We start from the raw sequence: 20,774 nt of genomic DNA, 5'->3' as shown, positions 1-20,774 counted from the left end.
GCGTTTATGTTTGAATTGCTTTTGAATTTAACTCATGCATGTCTTTTTAATCATCAGACACGAGCTGGATTTCCATTTATTTTTCTCAGCCTCATAATTTGAAACAACTCGCACGGCACTGTATGGATAGTGTTTTTTGGACTTAATTGCTGCTTTCATAATTAGCCTCTCAAAATCCATGTAGCTTCCAAGTGCAAATTGAAAACATGTTGGAGGGCAAATTTGAACCTTTTAATTACTTAAATGTGGCCTAGAAAGAGAAGCACACATGCAGAGAGAAATTAGAGTTAGAGACAGAATAAATGGATGGAGTTTCATTTGTCTTACTTATGACAGTGGAAGGATTACCAGGAACTAATTGGACAGATTAACTTGGCTTTAGCTGCATCTCCTGTCAACCTTTTCTTTTCCAGCCCCTCCTCTCCTCTTTTCTTCTGCTTTTTCTTCAGCTTCATCTCCTCTCACAATGGTTTTATGGCTGTGTTTGTTGGCTCTTCATAATACCTCATGTTGAGGGACATGGTTTGGTTGCCTTTAGCATAGTTCTGTTTCATTTAGTTTCATTTCCTTTGCTTTTGTTTTCCATTTTTTAATTCCAACCTCTGGATTCTGCTGATATGAAGCTTTCTGTCGTTGGTGTTATTGTTAGTGTTTATTGGTATTGTTGTTGTTTTCAAAGCTGCATCTGTAGAGAACAAAGCCTTTTAGTTCCAACATGAATCCAGCCGTTTGTCTGTCTACCAAAAGGAGGGGGAAAGGGACAAGGCAGCCTCTGTGGTTTGCCATTGGACCTGGTCCCGCTTGACTCTGGCTGTATTCCAGACGAGTTATCGTCGTTCCCCGTTCCACCTCTGTTTCTCTCTTTCTGTCTCTTGTCTCCGTTTCCCTTTTCTCTCTCTGCTACCTTTATCTGTTCCTCGCTTTCTTCAAACCCAGTTTCATTTTTGTCCATATATTGCTCTGTTCTGCCACTATTCTTTCTTTCTTTTTTCATTCTTTCTCTCTTTCTTTCCCTACCTGCTTCCACTATAAATAGAGATAAGCAGCAATACAATATAAGTCAATAGGGTAATGGGTTTTCAAAAAAGTCATGGTGCGTGTGGGTGTTAAAGACACATAAATTTGTTTACACATTCACATTGTGGGGAACCACCTCCCATTTGGGGACACAAAGTCCCAGTATAATAAATCTTGAAATTATAGGGCCTAATGTTAGGGTTGGGTAACTGGTTATGATGGTAGGTTAGGGCAAGTCTCCAGGAAATGAATGTAATGCCCCCTGAAGTGATGGAAATATGACACTGTGTGCATGTGTGTTTGTGTGACAGGCAGCCAGTCATATATTTTGTTTTAATTCCACGTGGAAGACTGTCTTACTGTGAAGCAGTGTTAGCATCAAGAGACCCTGAAATCAATGTAATTTATTACACTGCCCTAACTGTGAGCATGTGTGTGCGTGTGTCTATGCACCTGTGTGTCATAATAGCTTGTTTTATAGTGAGGATCACAACTATTGATTTGAACAGGGAGAGAGACACAGAGAAGAGAATGAGACAAGTGAGGAAGACAGCGAAACAAAGCGAGAGACAGGCAGAGAAACCAGTGGTCTCTGTCTTGCTCTATTTAAATGTCAACCATCCAATAACAGGTTGAAGCAAAAATGAAATGCTCCGACCCCTCAGCTATTAACACAGCAATAATATTTTCTCAGCAGACAATTACCTGCACAGCCTTTCTTCCCCTGTGTCTTCTTCTATTCCTCATTTTCTGTCCATCTGTTTGTCACATTATTAGTGACATATTTATGTTTAGAGGATTACGCAAACATTAGCATGACTGCATTTTGTGTTGTTGAGTGTATGTAAGAGTTGTGTGTTTGTCCTTGACAATGAATTGTTATTATGAGAAGTTTTACTGAGATGAACACACACGCACACACAAACACACCTATAAATGCTCTGCCCAGATTTAATCTTGATTCAGTCACAATCTAAAGTGTGAGTGGGTGTGTGTGTGTGTGTGTAGGTGCCTGTGAGCTTCCGTGCATGTGTGTGTGTGTGAGTGACAGGCAGATAATGGGTTGTCAGAAGAAGCGACAAGTTTGTGTCCTTGTGTAGTCTCCTCTGAAAGAGGAAGACCCAGGGAAAAACACAGAGCAAGACAAGGAGGGGTTGGGGAGAGACGTGCGTCTCTATTTAAGGTGAGCTGTTTTTATTAAAAAATCTTGGGAGGACATAAGGAATCAGGTGGGTTACAGCTAGACTGGATAAAAGAGGAATAAAACATCAACAGGTGATGGACTTATCAACGTGAATTCAATTTTTGACGAAGAACAAAGCTTTTCATTAAGTTTGTCTTTGTTTCCCAGTAATGTATTTCACTCTGGCGATGTCAAAGACCAATGCATCCAATCAATATCAGAGTTAATCAAGGCATTTCTTAAGTATTGGAAGTACTGAGCCTGATTAGAAAGATAATTTTGATTATAACATCGAGAACTTTTTAAACTGATTAAAATATCCAGAACAGAAAGTCCCTGAATTTACCAAATTAATCAAAAATAGCAAGCATTTGGATAAGATACTTGAAGAGTGTTGCAACATGGAAGTGTACTGTATTTCACCGCCTTTCTCAAGTGGTTGACCCATTAGGATTAAAAGTCTATTTATATAATAAATTATTAGTAATAAATAAATTATTAGTGACATATTATTAGTGATTTAGATCTATGGCAATGTGCCTGAGGATACACCAAGCTGCTAGCTATATTGTGCTTCAGTTCAAAAATATTTATCATGCTTTACTCTGGAAGATGGTAGAGTGGCAGAGGCATTTCAATAGACTGTTACATCCTCTGGAATCTGCCTTGACTGATGGATATCTTCTCTAGTTAGAAGGAGAAATAACTCTTTGACAGCAATTGGTGGCGCTCAAAGATATTACCTTACTTCTGTTTTCCAAAGGAAAGCAATATCTTGTGGATTGATAGCCACATAGCTTGAATGCTATTTCCTGTATCTGAGGTAGGCTTTTAAGGTGAATGCAGCAGAAAGCAGGTAGAAATATATGTATTTAAATGTACTCCCTGGCATATATATAGTGGACTCACAGGCAGGACTCTTGCATGCAGAATGTAGAGGAGGAATAGCACAGCCTTGTGATTATAGTCTCTTCTGTGGCTGTGTGTGTGTGTGTGTGTGTGTGTGTGTGTGTGTGTGTGTGTGTGTGTGTGTGTGTGTGTGTGTGTGTGTGTGTGTGTGTGTGGGCACTGTGGGATTATTGATCCAGCTAAATGAGCCAGTTAAGGTAATTAAAGCCCTGGGCACCGAGGAGGGAAAGTTGATTATATTGACAATAACAGTCTGAATACACATAAAAGACAGAAAAAAACGACGTGTCCTTATGGAAGCTATTGCTTTTGAGAAATAGTTGATTGACAAGGGTGGTGAAGAAATAGGTTTTTGTAAAGTCCAGTGAGGAAAAATGTTGACACAGAGCTCTTGGTCATTTTGGCAACATAGTTACTTCATGGAAATGCAGTAGTTCAAAGGCTTCCTCAAATGTTGGATGCAATTAGAGTGTTGCAGTATCGGAAAAAATATAGATCTATATCAACATGTATAGATCACAGATCTTCTTTCTTCTCTTATTTTGTAGAACCTATGCGAACTCCTAAAAGGCTGAAGATTGCTGAGACCAGGTCGCGTTTGATCGCAGTGGACTGGGAATCGCTGGGTTACAACATCACCCGCTGTCACACCTTTAACGTTACCATCTGTTACCATTACATGACTGCCAACGATCGTAGCAAAGCTGACTGTTTGGACATGGACCCTAAAGGTACTACTTACTTTTCTTTCTACCTTAAAGGTGCTACCGTACTGTGCTACTGACATTGATGCAGGATTTGAAGTCGTGGTGTTTTCTAGTGTTACATTGCTTTTTATTCATTGTGACATGGGTAAAGAAGTACAAAAAGACTTGATAAAGTAACAACCCTAAAAGTGCTGAAATTTAGTATAATAAAAAGGTGTCTGCTTTCAGCGAGATTTCAAATTTGAGTGGATCATTTATTCACAGTGAGCTTGACACTAGTATTGACAACCACTTCATTTTGAAGCCAGACATAATATCAGAAGCACTGATGTTGAAGAATATTGGAATGGACATAGGTTGTAGGTACAGTAGTTGGAATCATTCCCTGAAAAATGAATAATTAATTATTGGTTGAAGTCATGTCTCTCATACACTCAGTTTGACCTGCTCAGCTATTGATCCGTTAGTCAATAAATGTAGTAGCTGACTGACAGAAATGTGATAGCCAATATTTACATAATCAATTACATATTTAGGTTCAAGACAGATGACAACAGCTCTCTTGTTCCTTCGTTTGAAATATAAGGCTTTACAGTGAAAGCAAACAAGTGGCAAACTGCCTTTAGCTCTCACACTATTACCGGTACTCACACCTAACAATACATTTAAAAACACTAAGTTCTGATTTTACATTACATAGACCATTATAAAATCAGCAGCAGATTACTGAGTGAGAAAAATTGGTTTTGATCCTAAATACATTGCAAATGTTATGACATTTTACTCTGCAGTGTGTTTATGTTGACCCCATTTTTGTTCTTAGCACCACGCCACCTGGTGGGGAACCTGCCGCCCTACACCAACGTCAGCCTGAAAATGATTCTCACTAATCCGGAGGGACGGAAAGAGAGTGATGAGACCATCATACAAACCGATGAAGATGGTACGATACACATATCACACCTTTTTTTTATTCTTTTCCCCATTTCAAATGTTTTTATCCATTTTATGTATTTTTTTATGAAGCAAACTTTTCAATAAGGGATGGAGTTTTGTACAAAGGGTGTTTTTAGTATCTGTAACTCGTTTCTGCATGTGTTGGGAATGTCACTGCTGCCTGTTCTCAATCTGTGTATTTCTGTTTAGCAGTTGGTTTCTCATTTGCAGAACATTATACTGTTGATTTTATTAGAACTGCATGAATTTATGTGTGTTAACAGTTCCTGGTCCAGTTCCCAGTCAGTCACTTAAAGCTACTCCATCTGAAGAAACAATAAGTCTTTCCTGGAAGGAACCAACGGAACCCAATGGAGTCATTATACAGTATGAGGTACTATCATTAGCAGCTGTTGTAGAGGCCAAACTTAACACAGCAATCCTTTGGAAAAATATAAACAAATAAAAAAAAAAATGGTTTCGCTTTCTCTACTCCAACTCAGATCAGCTACAGTGGCGTGCATTCGTTTGACCCTTCGGTGCCTCTGCAACGACCAGGGCTCACAGTGTCACTGCCTTCAAACGCCTCCCATCACATGTTTTCTCAGCTCCACCCAGGTGTCACATACCAGCTGTCTATACGAGCATCGACCTCTAAAGGGTTTGGTCCTGCAACCACGCTCAATGTGACAACTAATATTTCAGGTGGAAAAAATACATTTTAATATGTGCTGTTGACTCAAAATTTTTTAATATCACATTTAGACAGCAAGAGGTTAGAGCTACACTTATGCAGCCTCATATTCTCTTTTCAGCTCCGACAATAGACGAGTACGATGGTCAAGAGGCCTTCCTGAATGAAACTGCAACAACTATCACTGTCCTGCTCAAACCTGCCCAGGCTAAGGGAGCACCCATAAGGTACAGCACTTCTGTTATCTGTTAAACTGGATAGATCACATGACAAAAGCAGTCAAAGGCTTTTCACTAATCATGTGTGTGTTAGTAAAATAACAACAACCAAAATTACATCTGTACTCATATTGTCTCTATGTCTACAGTGCGTACCAGATTGTGGTGGAAGAAGTGAATCCTCAGCGGACACGCCGTCAGGCTTCGTCTGACTGTTATCAGGTGGTTATTAATCCTTTTTACGTATGTTTGAAAACCCATGCCCCTTTTACAGCTTTTCTTATAAGCGTAAATGGTTGAAGTTGAATAAAAAATAACAATAAATTTCCATTAATGGGCTTTGTTGACTCTGCTATTAAAATACCTCTTTTTATTTACATTTAATTGAAGTTACATTTATAGACGTATCTTCATCTTCTCCAGGTCCCAGTTTCTTACCACAGTGCATCTAGCGGTGGATCCCCTTATTATTATGCCGCCCAGTTGTCCCCCAGCAGCCTGCCTGAACCACTTCCCTTTACTGTGGGAGACAACAAGACGTATCAGGCAAGTCTTTAATCTGAACAAAACCGTATGTATGTAATGCCTTGAAAAGATGTGTTTATCAAAAATTCTGAAATACAGAAGTAAATGGCAGCACAACACATTCACTGGAACTAGAAGGCAGTTGCTGTTATGCAGGAGGTTTTATTTTTAAAAACGATACGACTTAAAGTTCATAGAAATTGTATGCAATACTTTTTAAAGGCTACATAATTTGAATGTTTACATATCGATATCCTTCTCAGCCAAGTGTAAAAGTAAAATTGCTTGTTGTAAATCTGTAAATGTATCGTAGACATGTGTGAACTGATCCTTCTTTCTTTTCCTCAGGGTTTCTGGAATCCACCTCTGGCTCCAAGGAAGAACTACAACATTTATCTTCAAGCTGTCAGCAGTACAGAGAGGGTAGGCTGTGTATTTAATTTTTTTGAATGAGGTTCAAAAAGGCGCACTCATAGACTTACATTATGTTGCAGCTTCTGTACACTCATTATGTACAGTATTTAATATTAAACGCTAAGAGCAAGGTTCGTGTTGTAGTGTGTTAGTGGAACTAAGGTTTCTTCCTTCTGTCTTTTTTTCCACAGGAAACAAAGACACAGTGTCTGAGGCTGGCAGCTAAACGTAAGAACCCATTTGACCTTAACAGTATCTTAATTTAACTCTTAGGAACAGCTTCAATGCTAAAAATATTTTCAAAATATTTTGTCAAAAAAAGACAAAAAAATCCTGCAACTCCTGGGCAGAAGAAAGTTGGCCTAAAAAGAGGGTGGTCTTTAAGGAATAGGAGCTTCAGCTCTACTTAGCTGATGTCATCGCATCAGAATAGTTCATACTGCAGTGTAAGAACAGACGAACTAAGGGGATATGCCAGGTCCCAGCATTAGAGAAATGTGGAATATTTGGATTTCGAACAATGTAATGTTGGTGTAGTAGAGTCCAAGAGTAAAGTGTTGGAGTGTAATAGGTCCCCTTCAAGGGTTTGGCATAAATCTAAGGGGAATGCAGCTCTTGCAGCTCTGCTATTTTGTTCTATCCTCCTCCCACCAGACAAGCACGGACCCATTCACATACTTCTTACACTTCTGTTTTAAAGTGAGTCATTGCTGACTTTGGAATTCACATGGAATTAAAATCCCACTTTCCCAGCTGAAAATACTCACATGAGTCCAATGAAGCTCTTATTCCCATTACATAGTTTTTTTTTGTTTTTTAAACTACTCTGATCTGATCTAAAGGGACCAGCTGTGAATGGCCAAAGTCTCTTGTTACAAGCCAGCCTTTATAAAGAGTGAAATCGGAGTGGAGGGGAGGTGCACGAATTTATTTCCCACAATATGCTAAAAGGTTTCTTTGGTCCAATGATACCAAAAAAATTTGCTTACTCCAGCCTTAATCAGTTTATTATTGTGTTTTTCCTCTGGTCTGCCCTTTATTCCCATGGAGGTTTGTCAAATGGAAATTGTTTCTGGTTTAAGAGCATTACAGAAAACAGTATTGCGCTTGTGCATGGCATTGAAAGAAATGTGTGTTGGTGCGCACTGAGTCTAAATGTCGGGTCTTTACCAGGTTTTTGCCATGTTAATAGATTATCAGATGGTTTTAAACGGTGTGGAGTTAATCCCCGGGCACTACACACATAAGCGCATGTGCACAAAAATGCACACACACTATTTTGAGGAAAGATTTTTAGAAATGCGGCTGATGGATCAGAGTTTATCTGTGTGGAGTAGGAATAAGGATAAACACATTATATTTTGAATGAAACTGACATCCTCACACTGTTGTGTAACCAGCAGAGTTGAGCTTCAAATGACTGCGCAGGCATTTCAGTGTTTATTCGACTTGTAATGTAGAACTACAAGGTAAAATTTAAATGAATACAAAATGTTCCCACTTTTGCTAAAACTATAACTGCCCTATAATTATTTCACACCAGTTTTTTCTTGTTTTTATGACAACACAAATGTAGTGATACAGCAATTTTAAGAGGAAATAATTATTAGTTCACTAATCTTCATTTTATTGCTTTATTAAAGATTAAAGCAGAACATAATTCCTTAAAGCATGGCAGAAACTTAGTAGTATTATTATTGTGTAGTTAAGGTGATGCTCTCAAGCAATTACAAGCTTCATTAATCTCCATAGATTATTCTAGTGTTTTTGTTATTTTGGTGTACTTTTTAATATCAGTATGAAAACTTGTGATAAGTAGAAGGTTTACATCAGATATCGCAGAAAACTAATAAGATCGGAAATAGAATCAGTTCATGAGTTACGTCCTTTTTCTTGCACAATGTGCATTATTGTAGCAAGAAAGCAAGGTGGAGTGTAATGCCTTTCTGAACTTCTCTTCTTTGACCATCAAGTGCAGACACCTCATAAAGCTACTCAATAAAAGTGACATCATTTTGAGGACAATCAGCCTTAATGATCATAGAATGAATCATCATTGCTGGTTAAGTTAAGTTGATTAAGTATTTATATGTGGACCCATTGAGAGAGGGCATTCCAAACTAGCTCAGACTTTAAATTCTGTGGCGTGTGGTGCTTTTCCAAGTGTCAGGTTTATTAAAATTGGATTTCTTTGGAGTAAAATAAAAAATGCCTCTTCATCAAGAAAGCCCTACAAATAATACAAGTTCACTTTTGTTCTCCTTACGTCAAAGAGTACAGGGTGAGAAAGTTGTCTCATAGGTGGGACGTTTGCACACTAAAATAGGCAAAAATGTGTGAAATCACTAACTCTGCAGGGTCATATACTTCAAGAATTGCTGGTGGTTGCAGTTTCTTGAACAGGTGGTCACTCTGCCCAAAAGCTGCTAAAATAAAATGACACTGTCTTTCTAGCCTAGGGAGGTCTGAGTGAAGCCGAACGACTTTAGAGGGGATTTCAGATTTTTATAATAAGAGAGACCAACACACTAATGGATCGAGAGGTCAGACCACTGTGTCTTCTTTACTCTCTCCGTCTCTCTGCATGTGTGTTTATGTGCATTCAACCATGCATCCGGGAGGGAGGATTAAGTGATGGTGGTCATAGTAGGTCATTTGGGGTATTGTGTATTGTCATTCCTGCCGCAGGGCGTTTTGTGCGCCTGTGTGCAGGCAAGTTGTGAGTGTTAGTGTACTGACCTGAATCATTTTTACACACATTAAGAGCTTCCGCAGACATTATGAGGTTAGGCTGAGAACCCTTAAAGGATTATTGTTGTTGTTTTGGTGTGTCTTGTTTGGACATATTTTATCTGTGTGATCTTCTAATAGTCTCTTGGTTGGATAGTTATATGAAGTGAGACGTTCCATGTGGAAGTCATCTAAAATAAAGTTTGGCCTTCGTACATCAGCACTAAGATGATGAACAGATTTTGTAGCTACTCAGCAGTGCCCTTTATTTGCTGGTATAGAAGTGCAAAAAAAGAAAAATCACAAAATTAGAAAAAAAGACAATATAATGTCATTATGCCAAGCTGTGGTTAAGCTATATAAACAACATAAAACTTTACACTTAGTTTTCTGCATAATCAGTTTAAGCATTCTCTGTTTTCAAATATCTTGATTTTTACTTTTTACCATAAATAAACCTAGTAAGTATTGGCTGCATAGTAAAAGCTTGATTTATCTCATCCCTCTGCCCGGACAGAGAGCTGAGATAGAGGTATGCTGTTTCTGTTTGTTTGTTCATCTGTCAGCAAAATTACACAAAAACTACTAGTCCAAATTTCATAAAACATAACAGATGAAGGAAGAATCCATTACGTTTTGGTGCAGGTCTGGGTTGCTTTTTTTGATAATTGTGATGGAGGGAGGGCGTTGGCCTTGGCTCTTCTAGTCTTTCTGTGTGATGGAGCTCTGCTGCCCAGGCTCAAAAACTATTAAAATCACATTAGTGAGCAACAATGATCCCTCACTGCTTTGGGTATTTTATTTTATTTTGGATTGATCACACAAACACCATCCCGATGCTGTAAAAACTCACTGAAGCACCAAATAGGTATTTTTCCACCAATGAAAATAGACCTCAAAATAGACCCTATTTACTTTAGGTTGAGTGACATTAGGAATTAATTGGTTTGGTGCTAAGACTGATGTGGGGCTGTGGAAGTCAAGGCATTACTAAAAATGTTTTATTCTTGTGTGTTATTTTTATTATGTTGATAATGGAAGTGGGTTGTTGTTTGATGCATGTATTGCATTATGTTGAATTTTGTGCATATGTCACTGAGTTGGATTATTTGGATTATCATAAGACATGATAATGTTCTTACGCTGCAGTATGAACTGTTCTGATGACATCAACTAAGTAGAGCTTGGGAGCCTGAAAACAGATGCTCTCTGTCTTTCTGTTGACTTTCTGTCCATGATCAACAGCATTTAAGCCCTGCAGCCTACACTCCGCTTGAAACGTCACTGGTGAATTATTTTCCAAAACAGACAAAATCAGGGAGTTCAGTCAATTCTCTGAAGTCATCAGAAGCAGAAATGAGTTCGGCTACAAGCAATATATGGTGACATTGGTGCAGAAACATTGGACAGCTACAGTTAAATTGCATTTTAAAAGCATTTTCTAAAGAGACCGTGATGCCAAAGAGGCAGCAGAGAAGACACATAGACATTCAGTTGGTTATTTTCATTACTATAGTGTACATTTATAGGGATGTTTATTTTGAATGTTTGAATATTGCTGCTGGGAGTCAGATTTGATTGATGATTTAGTTCGGTGTAGTACGTTTGCCATCATGTATAATGCGACTAAATAAATGAGAAGCCGATGTCTGTGTAAGGTGAGTGCTTTTAGCTCAGTTGACCCAGCTATAGAAGCTGGTATAGGCCATTGTCAGCTTCCACTGATTCTCTACCACTGCTTTTTTTACAGGATTGTATTTTTAAGTTCAACAAGAAATGCATCTCTTTTTATAGCCTTTTTTTTTTTGGTCTTGAATCGATTTTAAAACACCTGCTCTGAAAATGTTCAAATACAGTTCAAGCTATTACATAGCAACCATATTAATGAAGAAATTTCTGTTGATTTAAGTACTTAAATATGCGACCCAGATTACCCCCAAAATGAAATATTTGATTATATTTACAGTTCGAATGACAGTTGCCATGGCATTTGTGCTAGCAGCTGTTTAACTTTTCTTTACAAGGCATATTTAGATGCTTGATATTTGCCTGAACTTTAGCACAGGGATAATTGAACCTTAGTAATTAATCACCTAGATTTTGTCTGATGTGAAGGCAGCCTAAGAGAAAAACAACCATATTTCCTTAGATGGTATACATTCCTAGCCTGAGGCGACGTGGGCTTTTTTAAATATGCCTTACAGTCAGTGCAACAGAGCAATAAGTTTAGAGATGTGACTAGGTTTGAAAAAGCTGTATATTCTTGGAAATCTTAAATGGTTGATCGTGTTATTTGGCTAGTTAATTCTTCAGAATGCTGTTTTGAAAACAAAAAGGAGCTTTTCACAAGAGTCCGAATTATAGTTATTTATATGTCCTTACTAAGATAACAAGTTGTTACTAAGATAATCTTGATTTGCTGTTAGACCAAGTTGTAGATTATTCATCTTATGCTCTGCCCAACTCCGCGCAGATCAGTGGGTTGTTGTGTTTGCGGGGTTCAATGTTGCCAACTGGGAGGTTTAAAAGAGTCCTCTGGTGGGCAAAATATGCAACATCGAAATTCATAACATAGGAGTCGTTGGCGCTTTTCTCCCCTCTTCTTTATTTTTTACCCCTCAGTCGTAAAAAGCTGATGAGGTACTATCATCACACCACCAGGTGGTTGGGTGGTCAGCATGGACACCCACGATGTAGGAGCTTCAAAGTGATACCACAGGTGTATCTGCTAAAAACCTCCAAAGAGTTTGAATATTAGTGAGCCTGACTGTTAGGTATTTTAGTACCATGGTAGCATTTACTGGATATTGTTTTATAGTGACATTATACAGGAAAACTCTGTCATTCAATAAGGCCCCTTTGTTTTAGTTATTTTTCTCTTTGACCCAAGAATTGATGTGTGAGAATCACAGGCTGGTACAAGGTTGAAATACCACAGAGATCACTCCCTCAGCTACATTAGTTTCTTAATCTCTTAGGAGACGCCTGTTGAAGGCCAGATGGTTTGTTTCAGAATTCACTAATGAAAGAACTCTTTATTTTGTGCCTTGAAAATATGTCGCTGAGATAATCACAATTGTAGCTGAACTAATAAACTACACAAAGGATGCTTCTTCACCCATGGGCAGGAAGACGCTCCCTTATCTTGGTCTGTACTGGTTTAAACTGATAAATCTGCTGTCTCATGAATTTTACCCTCTATATAAACTGTTGTACTTGTGAATAAAGTTGAGTCAATTTGGGAAGACAATCTAAAGCAGTCTCTGTTTTCTTGTTCTCCCAAGCTGCTCCCGAGCTCGTACTAACACGCTGAATGGCATGCTTGAATATTACTTGAGAATATATTTGACTGTGTTACAGACTAAGGGACATTCTCTGCTGATAGGTGAAGGTACATTCTCTGCTGATAGACGTCCACGCCTCGAAGGAAGTCGATCCACGGATTAGGCCCTGGAAACCGTTTCCTTCACTGACCACAACATTTTCGTTTTTAAAAACGTTTACTTCGGTGGAAACTAGACATTTTTTTAAACATATGTACCCCGGTCTCTAGGAAGAATATCAACTGGTCAGGAGCTGGTTAGCTAATAAACAGTTAAAAATAAACATACTTTTAATCTCTACTGTCCAGTAAACTCTAAAACTCTCTTTAAATACCGTTGCAATTTAAATTTTCCTTTTTTTGCAACATTTCGAGGTTTTATTTATTTATTTATTTCTCCTACAATTTGAAAACTCAGTTTTCCTTGAAACTTCCAGGAATGCACAAATAATCCCAAGTGTGTTCTTACTGGACAGTGATTTTAATGCTTTTTCCCTTTAGTAGTTACTGTGTTCCCATCTTGTTGATGTCTTTTGTCATCATCTTTCTTAGGTGCCACAGAGGAACCAGAAGTCATTCCCGACCCTGCTAAGCAGACGGATCGGGTGGTGAAAATCGCTGGAATTAGTGCTGGTGTTCTCGTTTTCATACTGCTGGTGCTGGTAGCCATTCTGCTGGTTAAGAAGAGGTGAGTGACAACTGCAAACAATACTCACTAAAGCAGCTCAATGAAGATTATTAAAGAGGGTAAATATTTACAAGACCAACATTGAATGCACACACCAACTTGCATGCGTGCACATACATACACACACAAATATGCTCTTAGTTCATTCTCTTGTTGTGTGTTGGTCCAGTATTTGCTGTAGTAACACCATCTTCCATCCATCCACCATAAATGTTGATCTCCCCTCAGAACCAGTTCAATCGCTTTCTGAAGTTTAATTTCCCACCAAATGGCTAAAGGCTTGTGAAAACCCCCCAAATGTTTTATGTTTAAAATATGCTGTCTTAGTTTTTGATGATCTGGTACAAGAAATGTCAGAGCTGAATGTATTGTGTTCTTGCACATTACAGCTGTTTTCTCAAGTGAAAGTAGGAAAAGGTAGAGTGAAAGAAAATGTCAATCAAAAGATCTTAAGTAAATATAAAATGAAATTATGTATCTGCTTTATCATAACCGCTTAAATGAACTCATCAAAATCATCAAAACAGTATCATGTTTGTCAGTTTAGAAGCAGCAAAGCTTAGGTCCGTTCTGCACAAAGGTGGAGATTTTGGTGAAGCAGACTGAAGAAAAGATGCTTGCTGAAATGGTTTTGTGCATTTATAGTTGTGCTGTTATTTTAAGGGAAATGTAAACGGATTCATACAATATCTAACCTTTTACTTGTACAGCACAATAGCTCTGATAAGAATCAGAGACCAGAGATGTGTCGGTGTAGCAGTTTGGCCTGTATTGTTAATTTGGTGCAGAGCTCCACTATGTGGTGGATAGTGACAGTTACAGCCTAAGCATGCTTTACAATAGGTACATCTTTACAGTAGATGAAGACAGAAGTTAGAATAAAGCTCTGATAGATTTTGTAGAAAATACAGAGAAAATGCACAGACGTATTCATGGAATATGCATGTATAGCTGCCTTGCGTTTATGAAATATCATGGTTTTAGTCCCACTTTTCCACATTCACTACGAGTAAAACATATGTATACAACAACATCAGTATTGCTGCAGTCATAGTATAATCTCAAGACATTTTTGAAAACTAGTAAAATATGACGATAATCAGAACCTTAATGAAATAAATGAATCCCTGAATGTGATTTTTACCATTTCGTTAACAGTGTTGGAAAGTTGGAAAAGCAGTGACAAGAAACAGCGTTTTAATATAACCTTCTTAGTCTTGGATCCACTGTGAAGCTCCATTAGGCTAAATTTTGTCTGACTACTTTTGGGAGAATGTGTGCTCATGTGTATGTGTTTGCATCTGCATTTATAATTTATGTAAATGCGCCAGCATGCATGTAATAATTAACAATTCCTAAAAAAAATTAGTTTTTTCTGCGATTTTAACTTTTTACTTACAATAGTTGAGGGAGTGCACACTTGAAAAAGAATAATTAGAAATAATTAAGAATAATTAATTTCCACTAACAGAGACCCTGAAAATTCAGTAAAACTATTCACATTAATCGTTTGGCTTACCTATTAGTTATTATGACTCATCCTCAATTTAAGAAAACGTCTCAGGAGATTTTGCTTTCCTCTGAAAAAATTGAAGGACTACATCTTGGCACAAGCCTTAAGAGAGCAACCAGGAAGAGTCTCTCAGTTACAACCAATCATAATTACACTCAGCAAATCAAAAACAATTACAGACATTAAATCACAGCCAGTAATGATCTCTCATCATCAGAGAACTTTGCTCTTGTGGCTCCTGACCTCCATATTTTTCTTCTAATTTGCGTAATGAATTAATGCGAGCCAGCGTCCATGCTGCAGCTTTAGTGTGAAAGTGCAATTGTAAGTGATGATCAGAGGAGCTGAGCTTAAAGTGTAGGGTAGATGGTCCATTTGAAATGTGTTTTGCAGGAGCTACTACCACTGTGTTTTGCGGGGTGTTTATTTTTGTCACATCTAACAGTATTTGAAACACTGTGTGCACTCAATGGCTTGATTGCTGTTACTCATTTAACTTTTTTCATCCCTTGAGTATTGGATTGGATTTAGTATGTGGTATTGTTGGGGCTTTGAAGCTTAATGTGGAGTTATGCATTTCACATAAATATGCTTGATAGTATAAAATAAGGCTGTTTATACAAGGAGTGCAAGAGCTCCTGTATGTTTTAGCAGCTTGAATCACAACACAAAGACAGCACACTGAGGTCCCATTTACTTCCCATTTACAACACACACAAATAATTTGTGGCAACAACTTAAAGTGACATGTTCATTCTGGTATTTTTACACACATTTCTACTGGAAGTTTGACGAGTTATGCATCATTAGTGCTCTAGATTTTTGTGATTTTTTTTTTTTTTAATTTAATAGTTTTCTCTTCCATAAAGGTTTCTGGGGAGATCAATCTTCATTGTCATTAAACCTTTACGACTTTGAACAATAATACTGCATCTTTAAAATAGTGGGACATGATGACATTGCAGTGACATCATGCTTGCTTTACAGGAAGCGAGCTGCCTGGTTTTACAGATTGGATAGCTTTGTGTTAGTTTTCATTTTGTAGGAGTGCGTAAAAAAAGATCATTGGCTGATTAGGGTTAAATCTCTAATCGGGCCATCGGGTTAGAGTAAAAAGTAAAGTTTTAAAATACTGCATGAATATTTTTAAATGGCACAAAAAATAAAGAAAAGAGAAAAGAAAGGCTGCATGGTGATAGGTTGATATTGGTGAGTTGTTATTCAAGTTTCGTAGCTTGTTTTGTACTATTTATTTAGCGTTAGCCTTTGGTTCTTTTTTTTTCTTAGTAAGAAATAGGTACTTTAGCTAATATGGCACCCCTTGCATGACCCTCAAGTTTTAGCAATCAAAGGGTGTTTTCTTCTGTTTTTGTTGTTACTGGTTGAGACAGGACAGTTTTGTCCTAATTTGCATATTCCCTTGTGTCTCACTCTTTGCTTTCTGATTGGCTCACAACCCCAGGAGGACCTACTATTCATACTCTTATTACCTGTAAGTAAACAACCAATCAACAACCAGCTCATCCAGGTGCTGTTATCTTATTGGGCGAATTATTAGTGGCTAGTTGTTGTTATTTTTAAAGATGCAGTATACTTTTTTCAAGACAAAACACATTTTCAGCTCTGACCAACCAGCCAAAGTCATCCTCATTGACGCCTCACCAGGGAGGGGGTCAGTTCACTTTCATGTCAATCTGTTCAGGATTTCAATTAATTCCTTCTTGTTTAAATGATTTTGATATTTTCAAAATATCGAAATTGTCTTTCTTTTTTTTGTTTTTACCAAGAGAATGTTGATGATTTCCTGTCTAAAAAGTCCAAGCAATGAATGAGTGCAAGAATTTATTTGAAGGACTGAACTGAGAGTGAATTGATCTCAGCCCTGGTGTCCTCTACATGCTCCAAAGTTGCTCTGAAGCAGGCTTAAGAAGGCCAAAGTTGGCCATAAACCAGACCCAAGCAGGCCAGAGTGGGACGGCACAGGCCTGAGCGTGTTATTTGAAAAAAGAATGCTGCACTTGTGACTTGTAGCTCTTTGTGTGCATGTAGTCATGTGATCATCCATCTGCCCATCAAGTCACAGGTATCATGGTAAAGCTCTGCTGCACATGTTCAGTGTCTCTCTCTCTCTCGTCAGTGGATCTGAACTAGTTGGTTTCCTATTTGGGATACGTGGTCTATGATTTTGTGTGGGTTGTTCTTATGATGGTTTTTTCTTCTTTTTTGGTTTACGTCTTTCTCTACCCAGGCCATTATGGGCTCTGACCAAGATGGATCATGAATCAATTATTTGTACTGCCTCAGATATTTTAATTCACTCTCATTGCTTCTTTTTATTCACAATCACCAGACTAAAAATCAAGATGTGCTGAGTATCAATGCAGGACTGTACCTTAACGTTCCCGTGGAGTAGTTTAATGAAACATTTCTTTCTAAACTAGGATGACTGCTTTGCTGATTTTTTTGAACTTGCTACAACCACTGCTTTTTACTGTTTACCATTAAGTAGCAGTTTTCTAATATTACATCTATTAAAACACATTATCAGGAACAAAATTTTGGTTCTACAGTGTCTCCTTTTTTCCTAACATAGCTAGTCTAAGCCATCCATTTATTCCAGTGCACCTTAAGAAGTTGGACGTGTTCCTCATCAGTGAAGACATTCTGCCTGGTGTCTTGGAATTCATTTGCAATTTTAGTAATTAGGCGAGTTCATTAGACATTCATGCATTTTTATGAATTCATACAGAACTTCAAATTAATTCGCAGTTCAAGTGTGAATATCAGAAAATAATGACAATGTTAAAAAGAAAAAGTAGATCCATTCTAGGTCCGGTCTCAGCTTCACCTTTCTTTTTCTTTCTCACTCTCCTTTCTTCTTATATATACAACATATTGAGAAAGTACTCAGCATGTGGTGGTTTATATAGTTTGCAAATATATGACAAACACACACACACAAGTAGATACATTTGGTCAATAGTTCAATCTATGTTTCTACTGAGTGTGTGTGTGTGATCTCAGAGGTGGAGATGGTGTAAGTTGGGGTCAAGAGGTAAAATATGCACAATAAACAGCATGCTTTCTATCAGTCAGAGCTGTACATTGCATCAGTTTGACAGCAATCAAAAACTGATTGGTAGCCAATAAAATGCACACGATGTTATTGCCTCTGCCTACAGGCTCTCTGTGTTTCAGCTGTAGAGATTTTCTTGTATACCGCACAGAAATGTAATAACTAAGAGCTGTTGTCTTAACTGATGTGCATCTACGGCTCTGGGTACATAATGTTCCTGCATGATGTGTCATGCTCGACATAATAAGTCCTTAAAAGTGTTTCCCTGCAACTTTGTATGTTGAAAACACCGAAAGATTAAATATGAAAATGATTTGATCTTGATATCTATTTAATCAGGTACCAGACTGATGATAAAAAGTAATTTCTCATTACTCTGATTGTTTGTTTGTTTTTCAAATTGTGAAAGCAAAACATTTTAATTCTAAAATTCACAGCAGCTGGTAAAGCTGCATAAGAGATTGAAAATCAGTGTCCCACCCTTCATAACTGACTATTTGTGACACGACTAGTTCAAGTTCTACTATTTACATGGTGATAACTGTTGGTTGGTAAATGGTTTTCCTTAAGGGTTCTGTGCATTCTAGCTCAATCCTTGCTTCTGTTTTAGTGGGATTCACCTGAACTTTGCTGTCAGATGAAAACCAAAGAATTCATACAATTTGAAAAAATATGTAATTAGTTTCTATTATTATAGTCCTAGTAAAATAGGTTCATACAAGTAAAAATGGAGGGAACGGTAAAGTTTAGAGGCTTTCATCTGACAGCTGTAAGCTACAAAAAAAGATCTTCCTTGGTTTGAATTAGATGCTGCAGTATTTTCCCTTTGCTCCTTTTGCTGAGCCTGTTAAATGCTGCCATATACAAAAAAGCCTCTCCTCTACCTTCCTTGCTTGTTCTCTTCTCTTTCCTTCTTCTCTTTTTTTTCTCCCTGCCTTTCTTCTCTTCTCCCATTTCCTTATTGTTGGTTTCAAACTCTGCATCTTGAGTCAGCAGCTCCAGCCAAAAAGTGATCCAGCTGCTAGATTCTCTCGTTCTTGCTGTGGCTTCAGGCTTCCTCATGTTTGTGTATTTGTTTTTCACAATTCCTGACTGTCTGTCTATCTCCCTCTAACAGGAAACTGGCAAAAAAACGTAAAGATGCCATTGGAACAACACGGCAGGAAATGACACACATGGTGAATGCTATGGACCGCAGCTATGCTGACCAGAGCACTCTGCATGGCGAGGACCCCATGGCTGTGACATTTATGGACTCTCACAACTACAACAACAGATGTAGGTTCATAAAATCAAGGTTTTACAAACAAAAAAACCCTTAATTAAATGGCTCTTACATTCTGTTTTCCTATCCATCTTCTGTCCACACTAATTAGAGATGAATCTTTGCAAAGATCAGGGTTATTTTTATCAACAGCCAAGCTCCTGTTCAGAAACTGCAACAAACAATTATTAATGCAATTAGTTAAAATTTTAGCAATCAAGTATTTTTTATTCAATTGTCACTTTTATAACAATAAGCAGAAAAATAATTAGTCATTTGTTTGCCAAACAAGGATCTAACCTGCATTTTGTTTTGCCTGGAAAAAGACTTAAATGATGGACCAAAGTCATATCTAAATCATTGCTAGCTAAGGTTCTGTCTATAAGTCAATTCACAACAGCTCACAGTGAAAACAGGACAGCATAAATGTAGAACTCATACATGACAGCGATGAGAAAAAAAATGATGAAAATAGTAAGGTCTTGCCAGAATTTGTGATTTGTCTCAGTTGTCCTCATCTATGCTTTAGTAAATCTGAAATTTTAATATGTTTCCTGGCCGTGTTTCCTCCTGCAGTGCCCAACGATCCTCTGGTTCCCACTGCTGTGTTAGGTGAGACTTCTAGTGTTGGATATGTCACATGTATCACCTCTAGTGATCACCTACCATCATCAATTAGACCCTGCGCTTGTAACCCTAGCACGTATTATCCCGTCTGTTTTGTGTCCATAACTGAAGTCTATAGTTAGAGCTGTTGGATATAGTCAAACGTATGTTATAGTGACCTTTGACAAAAGTATGGCTTTCTTGGATGTTTCTGGAGCATTAGGTTTTTAATACTCAAAAGACAAAAAAAAAATGACCAAAAACAAATCAAGGAAAATTTAAAGAGGTATAACAGATTAGAATATGTGAAGTTGGCAAAGCTTTATGTTCATCTTTTATATTTTTCTGCCAACTCTCTGTGTAGAACATGTCTGGTGTAAAAAAAAACCTCCAACAGCTAAGCACTTCATCTGTCATCCTGCGTTTTCCCTTTGGTTCAGTCATTCCCGATTCCAGCCATGGTTTCTGTTTCCTGCTGCGAGTTATTGATATTCACAGTAATTGCCATCATTCTCCCTTAGAGACCTCATTATTTCCACAGTTTTGAGTTGTTTTAAGCCGTGCCATTTTGTCTCCCAAAAATGACAGAAAAGAAGGCTTAAAAGGAGGAAGACAATTTGTCATGTTGCCACAGCAAAATGACTGCTGATTAAATCTGTGACAACACTGAACAACTTAGTGCCTGCAGCCTTGTCTCTCTGGCAGAAGTTTTTCTGTGCAATGGATCTAGAAGTCTACTTGAGTATCTACCATCTGTGTTATTCCCTGGACTTGTTTTGTGCTGAAACCCTGCTCTGAGTGTCTGAATCGTGAAATATGTAGCTTTTGGCTAGTTGGATGTTTCTCTAGCTTCAATGTTGCAGTGCAATGTGTTTATCTGTAGTTGAGTCTAGTGTTGACACTGCAGCATGATGTGGAGTTCTGAAATACCCTTAAGGGGTTCACAAACCACAGTGCCACCAAACTGTGTTA

General features: G+C 37.9%; 1 protein-coding gene across 1 annotated transcript in view; it reads left to right on the top strand.

The window, feature by feature from the left end:
- Positions 1 to 20,774, top strand: part of ptprk (protein tyrosine phosphatase receptor type K) — a 106,726-nt gene that overhangs the window by 71,014 nt on the left and 14,938 nt on the right. The window contains exons 11-21 of the mRNA XM_085373090.1: positions 3,658 to 3,840; positions 4,640 to 4,759; positions 5,037 to 5,146; positions 5,256 to 5,457; positions 5,568 to 5,673; positions 5,814 to 5,886; positions 6,088 to 6,210; positions 6,538 to 6,612; positions 6,795 to 6,831; positions 13,208 to 13,343; positions 19,050 to 19,210. Of these exons, the coding sequence (XP_085229216.1) occupies positions 3,658 to 3,840; positions 4,640 to 4,759; positions 5,037 to 5,146; positions 5,256 to 5,457; positions 5,568 to 5,673; positions 5,814 to 5,886; positions 6,088 to 6,210; positions 6,538 to 6,612; positions 6,795 to 6,831; positions 13,208 to 13,343; positions 19,050 to 19,210 (1,326 nt within the window). The remainder of the gene's footprint in view (positions 1 to 3,657; positions 3,841 to 4,639; positions 4,760 to 5,036; positions 5,147 to 5,255; positions 5,458 to 5,567; positions 5,674 to 5,813; positions 5,887 to 6,087; positions 6,211 to 6,537; positions 6,613 to 6,794; positions 6,832 to 13,207; positions 13,344 to 19,049; positions 19,211 to 20,774) is intronic.

This window comes from Diplotaxodon limnothrissa, linkage group LG15, assembly GCF_057381915.1.
Source record: "Diplotaxodon limnothrissa isolate DT_005_m linkage group LG15, D_limnothrissa_male_GT1.1, whole genome shotgun sequence".
Classification (NCBI taxonomy): Eukaryota; Metazoa; Chordata; class Actinopteri; order Cichliformes; family Cichlidae; genus Diplotaxodon; species Diplotaxodon limnothrissa.
The sequence above is the reverse complement of the archived record's forward strand: the minus strand, read 5'-3'. Positions and strand labels throughout refer to the sequence as shown.